Genomic DNA, 11,893 nt, shown 5'->3' on the forward strand with positions numbered 1-11,893 from the left:
CCAAGTCGGAGCCACCGGCAGCTGCCACCAGAAGCAGTCTGAAGTGTTGGTTTGTCTCAACAAGACAAACAAAACTAATCAGTAGTTAAACCGCATCAGAATAAGTTGCTCTGTCAACCGTCTCCCAAACAGTTCAGCACCAGAACCTTTCTTGGCAAGAGACTGAATGGGAAATCTAAGCTTGGGGTTTTATAAAACTGAACTTGTACTATCTTCTAGTCTCAAACCTAAACTTTTCTTCCTTTATCTGTACTGATGATAACGCATCCTAGTTCACACTTCTGGTTCGATTTTTGTTTCTTTCTGCATACAGGCCATAAAGTGTCTGATGGGTAGTGTATGCAAAAATGGTGAATTGCACCTTAGGGTCTTCTAGACGTCTACAGACTGGAAAAAGTTGCTGGAAAATATTCAGTATCCATTTCAAAAAGGAGGAGTGTGTGATGAGAGAAGAAACAGAAGTGCCCAGGCAACTGTTACAGTAAGTAACAAAGGCAAGTACTAAACAGACGACGACAGATCACATTTTATTCATTGTGCTCATCATTACCATACAGTACTTTGCAATAGAAAAGCCTTAAAAAGAAGCTGGGGGGATTAAAACAATGCTACTAAAAGGTATGGTAGGTATAACTTAAAACATTTGAATAATTTGTAAGAATGGAACACCAAGATTCCTGAATGAGTTTAGTCCAATACTGGTTCCACCAAAAACAGAATGTTGAAATATTTCAGAGAATGTAAGAGAATACTTACAAAGAGCAGCTCAGTCACAACATTTTGTGCATATTTGAGGTTGACGGACAAAGAAATATTTCTCTCCAAAAGTCAGAGTTGAACCCGAGACAATTGGATTTCCTTCTCATGATCATTCTGATTTTATAAAAGTAAAGGAATGGTACAGTTTGCAGACTTCTGTATAATCTGGTTATGAAATGTGGTCTGAACTACACCAGAGGAAAAACTTGAAAGAAATACAGACCGTCACAATCTTGTGTGTTCTTGGAAAATAGTCTTTGTAGAAATAATCCTGCATCTTTTATGATTAGGTAACTTAGCTGTGAGTTGGACTGCAGCAGTTCCTCCTAAACACTATGAGTCAGACATCTGGTTTAAATGGTGTTGGAGATCTTGTATCTCTTTAGAGTCCACCTAACGTTAGCTTGCAAACAGTCTGAACGTATGAATTCATTTTTAACACCTGTTCATCATGGTATATAACAGGAACTCCACTACACCTAATGGGATTCTGTCATTCTTTCTGAAGTTAGCCTAGGGTTCATCAAGATTCCTTGAATGTATTAAGTTGGCTCTTGATAAACTTTAGATACATTACAGTGTTTTTGTGAGATGATGAACAACACTTTACAGTGACTGCTTTCCCAGTAGGTACAGTAGATGAAGGAGGGGTGCTTCTGTCTGAGTCTTCCTTGCTGCAGACCCTCTGATACCGAGGAGGAGGGTGAATAGCGTGAAGAAGCAGACAGACCGAGGGGGAGGAAACAATTATGGGTGAGATGGGGGGAAGTGTCAGTTGCTCAGACAGGAAACAGAGGCTTTTCTTATCATCTTATCACCCCTGGGTTCAGCCGTGAGGACTGGATCAAAGGCATGCACCTTGCTTTCATTTGTGGCAGAGCTCGCTCGCTCACAATTGTCTCTCGCGCCCAAATTTCAACAATTCAACAAGGAAAGCTGCATATGAGAAGTCACTGTTTGCTCAGGATTTGCAGTGACTCAGCCAGAAGACAGGAAGGAAAAAAACACATCAGGGAGCAAATATGTTTCTACAAACGAAAAGTCCCATCGTACGCAGGATGGTGCTCATATCCCACCTTCATTTGCTGTGCTCTACGTCTCATTACTGGTTATTCAGAAATTCAAGCAAAGGCTCAGACTCTGGACATTAATATCGAGTGCATGTGTGTGTATTTTAAACAGACAAGGAATTTCTACAGTTCCTTCAAAAGCCAAATATAAGCAAGTTACACAAGCCTCATTTAATCTAATGGACAATGTTTTGAAAAACAATACTCCATATTTTGACTCTGACGTGTCAAAGTTGATGAATAGATAGTGCTGGGAGGTCTGCAGCTCTGAGGGAGAGAATGACAAAGGCGAAAATGAAAGGATTGGGCCTTCACAACCTCAACCCCTAGCGTTTGTTTTCCTTAATGTGGTCAGGCAAAGCTGAATCGAAAAACACATTATCTGACAAACAGCTAAACGTAGTGATTGACAACAAAATGTTACTTGATTCCAATCTTTAAACTGGAAAAACAGCTATAAAAGACAGACTATGGGATGAAATTAGTTTCAACATTGTAAAAAGTTAAAAATACATTATATGTGTACTTACTTTCTGCAACAACAAGATACAATTTCAATCCTAAGGAAAGTCTAGATACATTCTGCACAGATCTACCAAAGAGCGCAAGTTTTAAAGAGAACTTTACACATTTAAAGATACAGGACACAAAAACACATATTCTCTTAAGACACAAGCTATTTGACATTAATAACATGACAAGCATGTAAAGACATGCAGCTGTTATAAACCTGAATAATGAGCGTGACTGAGCGCTTTTCTGATGAGCGAGGCACCAGAACCACGGGAACCCCCTTCCAGTCTAACTTAGAACCATGTCAGTCCCAAACTCACCGACCCACTGAGCATGAAGCTCATTGTTAGGCGGCTAATGCTGGTGAACAAACCCAATATCTGTTCTGACCCAGATTTAGACAGCCCGGCACACCACTGACCAACAGTCAGGTAAAAACATTACTGTGAATAACCACCAGTAAGAACCACATTCTTGGTCTCCAACCCTTGAGCCAGGACTTTCCCCTCTCATTCTCCTACTTTTTCCTCTCATTCTTCCATTTTTCTCCCACTCCTTTTCTTTCATCATCTCTCCACACGCTGCCCATCTGTCTGTGTTTTAAACAACTGTGAAAGCAGTCTGACACAGTGAGGCCGCCAACGCCAGTGTAGTGCTGAGTTTTCCTGCCTGCAGACGGAGCAGCGGGGGGGTTTCTCTCGCAGAACAAGGCAACACAAAGGTGAGTCTTCAGGTTGGAGACAAATTGATTGGACAGAAGTCATGGTGGGTGTCTACAGTTTCTAAAAGACTCAGATTTGAGTATTTTCATGGCTGACACAACAAGCAACAGTGGAAAAAACAGAATTCATGAATAAACAGGATTAACAGCAACTAATAAAAATAAAAGATTTACACTTTGCATTAACAAAAATCTTAAAGGCAGGAAAAACAAATGAAGCAAATTCTTCATCACCTGAAAATTCTATTGACATTTTATGAATAATTACTGTAACTGCATGGGGAGGGAATAACATTTAGACACTGAGGTGAAAAAAGTGGGTCTCAGGCAGAGTGACGCAGTTCTTGCCTGATTCTGTCATCAGATTCTTCGTTCAGTGACCAGCAGAGCTCTGGAAAACCACAGGTTAAGTAATGTGATCTGCTCCCAGCCTGTCACGACTGACACAAGGCTGAAGAGAGACAGACCCTGCCACGAGGCCCTGGGGAACATCATGACAAAGTGTGTATGACACCTCTACTCATCCATTTATCTATTTCATTTGACACACAGATGCAGCAAGTTCTGCTGGTTTCTGAAGCACTGCAGGTACATTTCACCTGGAGACGTGACAATGCAGCGAGCTCATGAAACGAGACAAACGAGACCCAATCGATATTGGCTTTCTGGTGCATTTTGACATGTTTATCACCTTGAATGAATTCCACTTCAGGTCTAGGTCTCCCTCTTAGTAATATTGCCACGTTTAATACCACAGCCACACGATTACATCACAAATCCAAACTGAAATGTTTCCCAGCTGCTGAATATCAACTGGACAGGTCTTAAATGTCAACTTGGACTTGTAGCTGTCGGAAAGTTGATGGCTGGACAAACGCCCGCTACAGTAGCTGATGTCAGAAAGGTCTAGGATTGGAGGGGACCACACCTACAGGATCCATGTCAGTCCATTTTAGTATAACACCATTCAGGACACACATTTATCAAAAGAAAAAGAAATCCTGAATCAGATCATTTTGGAACACTCACACTTTCAACCAACTGTGTGATGCATTAGGTGAAAAGACGCACAGCGGACAGATATGAAGAGTGCTGGAGGACAGCCCTGTCTCTACATGCACAACTGGTGGAAAAATGTCTGTCTTAATGGATCCCAGCCTTCTACAGCACTTATGACAGGCAGGACCAGCCTAGGGAATTCAATGTGATTATTATTATATCAATTATCCTCTCTCATCGTCTCTTCCTCTATAGGCACAGGTCCTTACATCCAGCACAAGCACAGAATTACTACACGCCCTCAGACACGTCGCAAAAATTCCCAATTCAGACACACTCACACGCTGAGACAGCTGGTGTGCAGTTTAGGTACACAACGCCGGGCAGATATGACTAGTGTTAGCACATCCATGCTCAGAAAATGTTGAGTTGTTCCATTCCCAGCAAGATTCATAGACAATAGAATTTTAAGGAATCAGATGATAAATCACAGGTGGTTCCTGAACATCACTTTACACAGTAAAGATTGGACTGAGTCTATCAGGTGTGGGGCAGTTTCTGGAGTTCAGTACCACTCCATGTGCTGCGTCTCAGCCTGCATCTGCTAAGCTCATCTACTGTATATTTCCAGAAAACAAAAGGTTGCACATAGCTCTCCCATTACTCACACAGCCCTCAGCCTCACACCAGTTAGATGCCATAGTGGAAACAAATATTATTATTGGCTATGATGCCAAGCTACATTTTAAGGGCACCTTTAGATGATTAAAACTACCACATCACTTGATAAATCACCCCAAACACTGAGTGTTTGTGAATAGCGATAAGGCACTTTTAAGCCTTTTCTTGGTATTGTGATCTTTAGCAGCTGGGATGCAGCCAGCGAACTCCTTATCAGCACTTAACCAAGGAGGGTGAGCTGAAAACCTGTCCTGAGGGCCAAGCTTGGGGAGCTGGGGAATTTGGGCCAAGGCTATGAGCTCTAAAAAGGAACGGTGCTAGTACTGAGCTTACCTATTTGTCTGACCAGCCAGGCTGCTATTTATAGTTTATGATTTGCCCTTTGGGGCCAGAAAAGTTGAGCAGACGATGCTGCAGCAGTCAGCAAGAAGCAGTTGTGTGGGCATCTAGCAGGTCTGCCAGTGTGCGGCTGAGTCAGTCAGGCTTGAGTCTGTTTTCAGGCTTTGTTGCGTCTAGTCATAACATCTGCCTTCATTTAAGGCATTTGTCCTTTAAACGTGCTGCTAAATAACAGGCTGCGGCATTTCTCGACAAGTTTGAATCAACTGAGTTTTGTCTAATGTGCAATGAAAATAAGTCCCAGAGCCTATAACAAAGCTCCTGGCTTCAGGCAGATCAGACACTGACTGAGGTGTGTGTTTATTCAGGACCAGCCCCTACGTATACCACCAACACAGCTTTTACAGCTGGACTATTTGGACTTGACAGATGAACTATGCCATATGTTCTGTGTGTGTGTGTGTGTGTGTGTGTGTGTGTGTGTGTGTGTGTGTGTGTGTGTGTGTGTGTGTGCAGATCGGTGTCACGCAGTTCAAATCCACAAACCATAAACAAGCTAACATTCTGACCCCATGTAACCTCACATGACCTCGATTTCCCTGCATTTACAAGTCAAACATATACATCAAACCTGTAAAGTGTCTGGTTAAAAGCTGTCAGAATTAATTAAAACGGAGAATTGGAAAATGTTGTATCAGTTACACTTGAAAAAAAAGGTTTATGTAACACACAGTGCCCACACTTCACATAAACTGCCTGAAATTCTTGACTCGCGTACGTCTTGGTCTTGGTTCCACTTTTCCAAACCGGCATTGCTCCATTCGTATTTGTGCCTCCATGGTTTTCGCATGTGTGCGTATGAACGTCCAAGCATTTATAGCAGTGGAAACCGGACAATTAGCTTCTAAGGAAGCAGTAGCAACAGCAGCAGTGCCACGCTGGGTCTCATTAATATCTACCTAACTGTGCCACCATGCCACACTCACTTCCTCCACACACAGCAGGCTGCAGACACACTGGCACACGCACTCCGTGCAGCCGCACAAAGAGCACGACGTCAGCAAAAGCAGGTCCACAGTCATTATTACATGACCAGCCGCCTTAGGATGTGGACACGTAGTCATACGACAACAAACAACGGAGTGAGGATTCGGTGACTCACCGCCGCCCGCTGGAAAGCTCCCTTGGTGTAGGTGCCGCCTCCTCTGTAGTTGATGGCTGGAATCTCCTTGTTGAACAGGGAGCACTTGTGCTGGTGGGACTTGGGCGCCGAGATGTGGTCCACCCTCGTCACGACGTGAGTCTTGGACGAGAAGGTGACCAGCGCCACGCGCGTGTTCTCGGCCGCCACGGGGAAGTCGGACAGCATCTTCCGCACGAACCGCAGCTCGCTCAGGAAGTTGTTGGCCCCGACGCTGGACGACTCGTCCACGAGGAACACCAGGTCCAGGCAGGCGCTCTTCTCGCGCAGCTCGCGGACGTTCCGCTTGAACGCCTGGCCCAGGCGCTCCACCTTGCTCTCGGCGCTCTCCGACAGGTTGCCGGGCGGCGAGGAGGCCGCCGCGGGCGTCATCTGCCGGGACCAGCGCGAATGCATTGGGGGTTTGGACTGATGGTCAGGTGGCACGGCTGCAGACCATATATCCAGGACGCACAAGAGCACGAGGCCAGTAGTCCATGCTGTAGCCAGACAGTGCCTTTGGGGAAACATATTCACAGTCAGCACACCTGCACAGAAACACTGTTCAAAAGAAAAGAAGGCAACTGTGATCCTCTTCTTCAGAGGTGTTCAGTGAAGGGAACTGTGTCTTATGCCCGCGTCCGTGTCCAGAAACGAAGCAGACGGCCGCCGTTGGGTGCAGAGTTCCTAAAAAGCATCGCTGGAGGACGGTTCTGGTCTTCTCATTCAAAATGTGCCTCTGCTCATCAGCTTCTCTCCGTCCTCGCTGACAAAACTACGATCCTGTTGGGAGCAATGTTTGTTTGCAAGGTCTCTGTCTGCTTATGTAAAAAAGGTCAGTAAATGCAGCTTCCTTCTGTCTTTGTGTCAATGCTGTATGTGCACATGCATTGTTTGAAGCTTGTTAAGTGCATGGATGAATCTAATTGTCCTTTTCTTCTGTCAGTGTCTCAGTCTGAGTATCAGACCCAAAAGCCCCCACAGCCTCTTCAGTGCTCCTCAGTTCCAACGTGCTGCCCCTCAGGCTCCCGTCTGCCCATGTGAAGCTCCTGCCTGCACCGTCAGCCAAGCTCCAAATGCTCCTTCCCCTTCTCCCCAAATCATTTACAAAAACCAACAGAGGAGGAGGGAGGAAAAAAGTTGAGAGACAGCGAGAGGCTGAGGGGAAAAAGGGGGCAGTGCAGTCGAGGCCGTGGAGTCATTTTTTTCCCTTCTTCTCTCCTCCCCCTTTTTCTCTCCCTATCTCTTTTTGTGTATCTCACCCTCCCCCTGCTTCCCCTTCTCCTCTCGCTCTCTCTTGTCCTGACGGAGGAGTGAGGTTTGATGCCAGTGCAGCGTCTAGCCTGTCAACTTGTCAGCCCTCCAGTAGAAAACACCAGCAACAGGAGCTGCGATCAGCCCCGTCTTCACGTGAGCACGCCCGCCAGCCGGAGGAGACCAAACAGTGGGAGTAAAAGCTGTGATAAGGCAGAGCTGAGACTCAACTATGAAGGTTAAAAACTGATTGAGTTAGGATGCAGTTTGGACGCTCTAGACCAACTATCTATATCTAGAGGGAGGCAGATCTGCCCTTCTTGCTCTATGGTTTTGTCTGTTTCTTCCTGCACCACGGGGATTCACACACTCTTTCACTGCAGTGAGTTTTTTTGCATTATAGCCTCTCCCTCTGTCTTGTTTTCCTTCAGTGATTTTATCTGTAACCAAAACAAAAGCACCCAGTGTTACAGAGACACACTGCACCTATTAAACCGAAGAACTAAGATTTACAGATTTGCAGAAAGCTGTGTTACATGTGCAAAAGCATGAATATTGATCGCTGCAACCAGGGAGGATAGGCTGCACCTCCCGTCCAGGTTCCACTTTTATGTAAAGTTTTCCATTACATCAAAACCTGACTGTGGTTAGTCACTAACAAGAGCAAATCACAGGCTCGCACCATTACAATATACAACAAACTGAAAATACTGAATAGGTTTGTCATAATGAAGGTCACCTCACACCATCATTATATTTAAAAGCCAAATCTGCCACCTTCAAACGTCTACACCCACAGTACATTTAAGATACAGTAAAATCACAAAAGAGACAAACACAAGAAATCCTCTCAAGCAAGATTCTTTAAACTGTTATTTTGTTTTTTTGGCTTAAAAATATTTTTTACAAATAATCTGACTGAGAAAAAAATATATAAAATACACAATTTTATTGTAAATTATATAAATGTGGAAAAATGTGCTAAAATGGCAATTATCTCACACTGACTAAATTATCTAAACCTTTGACTACACAATGTATAAAAAATACACACAAACAGATGAAATACAGGGAAACAATAGGAGAAGGGAAAGTGAACAAATGCAGAGCAAGTGTAGGAGACAGAACCAATATAAAGCAGAGAGCTCACAGGGCGTGTGTTTCCACCAGCACAATCAGTCTTTACTATACAAGCCACAATGACACACAACACACAGTGTGTTTTATTAGGCCGTTTGATCCAAGCTTTCTCCCTCGCTATCATTTAACAGAGACTAAAACAGTAGGAATAGCAAGTAGCCTCACACTCAGATAACTGGATGGGAGAGACACAGACAAGAACTGACACACACACACACAATTAGCACACACACACACACACACACACACACACACACACACACACACACACACACACACACACACACACACACACACACACACACACACACACACACACACTGAAAGGAGACTAGGGACAGCTGTGACTTCCTGCTTTTTGGCAAAAGAGACCCCGCACCAGACTTTTGTGGTGGTCCCAAGACAGACATGGGGGTGGATGAAGAGGAGGTTTGTGAGCATGGTGTGTTAATCAGTAGTGGTGGGGGGTGGGGGTGTCTGCATCTTTCCAGTCTAATAATGAAATGTCTTTTCTCAATGTTAAATATGGCCACACAGGAGATGCACATAGTGATGAGTCTAAACCTTTCTCAATAAATTAAACAGACATATCATGTTCTCTGACATAAATGTGAAGTATTGTCTCCCTTCATTTGACTCCCAACAATTCCAGGTCCCTGTTTAGTCGAGAGCTTTCACATCCAAAACTTTAAGGGTCTGTGGGAGGCATGTAAACACAGTTTGAGCACTGTGTCCAGATGTGAAACAAATACAGACATATCCCCACCAAACAAAGACATACTGGACAAAACAAATGGGAAAACAGCAGCTTTAGAGTAAACAGAAGGGAAGTAACACAAACAGAGAACACTTTTCCCTGTGGTTATTGTGGTGAAATTGAGCTAATGATCCATCATAATGATGGATGAGGATCTAGAAGATCATACAAGTGATATGTTATCGATGAAGGCAGCTTAAAAGCAAAGGTTTTCTGACTCATCCCTGTCCTAAAGGACGAACGCTTAAGTGGCAGCGTACCTGAGGCTTTGTTCTGTAAATAACACACATCATCCTTGACATCATAACACTGATAAACTTCCACTGTTGTGTTCTCAAATCCAACACAGTAAACCAATCTAGTTTCTTCATTTACTCCTCTCGAAGCCAAAAATGATCTGGGCTACAATGCATTAGAATTAACACAACATCACACTAATGACTCACTAGTCAATAGTCATTAGTGACTCACTAGTCATTAGTGACTAGTCATTAGTCCAGTCACTACACATTAATCTAGTCACTTTCTTCCTGTAGTTGACACTTTCTCTCACCTGCCTGACATCACCTGGAGCAGCAGCCACAGTAGCTACAGGTGACAACACATTCCTCATATTTCTTGACATTTTTAGCCTGAAGGATGAAATAAATCTCAGCAAAATCAGTCCAAAACATTCCACCACAACGAGGTTACTGGATCTGACGGGCAACACGTACCGTGACACCTTTGAATCTCTACATCCATGGGAGCAATTTTAACAGGACAACTTTAGCAAAACTTCACACTATAGTAATTGATACTTTACAAACAAAACAAGTGGTCTCGCCCATAAACCGGTACAGAGAGGAACCCAGAGTCTCCACATCCTTTGGAGGAAACTCTGGGACGTTCAGGTTAAGTGATACCAACTGTTTTAGGTGGAAGCTAATTTGATTTGATTTGATTATGACTGCGGAACACAATGGTTTCCCCGCTAGCGAACCCGCTGAAGTTAAGTTCCTCCATCCACAGCGTCTGCACTGACGCCTTCCTTTCTTGTTTAATATCAGCTGTGCACGTATTCATTTGTCTTGTGTGTCGGGCCTAGCGTGACCCGCTTAAGCCGTCTGAACCCCTAATGCCCTTGAGCTATAGTCGCCAACTTGTAAAACTAAAAGAGCTTAGAAAAGTAGGTGATTTAGCAAACAGGGGATGCCTTAGAAGCGTATTCAAGTTTAATATCATCATTTTGGAAACGTCAATTAAAAGAGCCACAACAAACCGGGAACAAACAGCCCCTGTGTCTAACGAGCAGCTCTTCCGCGTTTAGCTAAATTAACGGTTCTAAGTTATTAGCCAGTTAGCAGCATCCAGCTAATGGAAACCACACAAGCTGGCGGCCACGAATGGCAAAAGAACAAACTGAGTGATTTTATTCAGGTCAAAAAACTGTATAAAAAACAATTAAAGGCTCTGTTACCATTTTACTGCTGACTGCTCCTCTTTTGTTGCAGCACTGTATCACACTGCCCCCCGCAGGCGGCTGCTTGTTATTACACCCAAAAGTGTGGAGGATGCGTTGGCACCATGTGGCCGCTAGGGGCAGTGATAACGTCAATTTAGGCACAGCCGAACTCCAGCAAAACATTTGTTATTGGCGAAATGATGATTTAACTATAAACGTAAGTTTTCCTAATAAGTTATATATCTCAGTTAACCAATTTACAATATATTCAGAAGTTACACTAAGCTTAATGCTAATTGTTTTAATATATGTATGCTTTTTAAATTACTAAAATTTCCAAATAATTTGTACAGAAAAATGATCAAAGCAACTTTTATTTTGCCTTAATAAAAGTTGCTAAATTTTGTTACCAATAAATGGAAATTTGTGTCTAACAACTGACTTTGTGACAAATTGAAATACAAGTAGGCTGCATATAAACAGCTAAAGAGATTTATACCTCTATCTTTTGTTTGCCCATAGTAAAATTGCACTGCTGTTGTTTTGTGCGAAGTTGTGGCAAATTTTCTATCATTTCACCTCAGCCACCACAAATAAATCAAATCGAAGTCTTTGAAATGAAATTTCTGGGATCACGGCTTGTGGAGACACAAAGTAGGCCACACACGTTTGTAAGCACAATACATATGAACAAGGGAACTAAAACTCAATATGCCCCAAAAAAATTGTGTTTGCCCAACACCAGACATCACAATTTGCTCTGGTTGGTGTTTTTATTAATCAACTCAGCAGCTGTCAAAGCAGTGTTGTGTAAAAGGCACAGCTCTGCATGTCTGTGGTTGCTGCTTTCATTTCCTGCAGGATCACTGCTGTCTGCACAAAAAAGGGCAGTGACTAGAAAATTAAATCAAAGCAGAATAAAAAGCGTGACAAAGTAAGGACAGAAGTTTTCCCAGATTATATTCTAGACTGCTCCTTTTTTATATCTCTGCCTGTTAGCAGGTGTGTTTATATTTTCGGCCTCACGGGGGCAGCA

General features: G+C 43.4%; 1 protein-coding gene across 6 annotated transcripts in view; it reads right to left on the reverse strand.

Moving 5' to 3' along the window:
• Positions 1-10,979, reverse strand: part of svep1 (sushi, von Willebrand factor type A, EGF and pentraxin domain containing 1) — a 57,766-nt gene extending 46,787 nt beyond the window's left edge. For 5 of the 6 annotated variants that reach the window (XR_003787880.3, XM_029170183.3, XM_029170199.3 and 2 more), the window contains exon 1: positions 6,245-7,215. Coding sequence is in view for 5 of the 6 variants with exons in the window: in XM_029170183.3 (XP_029026016.1) it covers positions 6,245-6,793 (549 nt within the window). In the remaining variant the exon portion in view is untranslated. Of the gene's footprint in view, positions 1-6,244; positions 7,216-10,872 lie in introns of those variants that run through there. The other variant, XM_029170191.3, reaches the window with a different exon arrangement.
• Positions 10,980-11,893: the final 914 nt, after the last annotated feature.

The sequence above is a fragment of the Betta splendens genome, chromosome 2, assembly GCF_900634795.4.
Source record: "Betta splendens chromosome 2, fBetSpl5.4, whole genome shotgun sequence".
Lineage (NCBI taxonomy): Eukaryota > Metazoa > Chordata > Actinopteri > Anabantiformes > Osphronemidae > Betta > Betta splendens.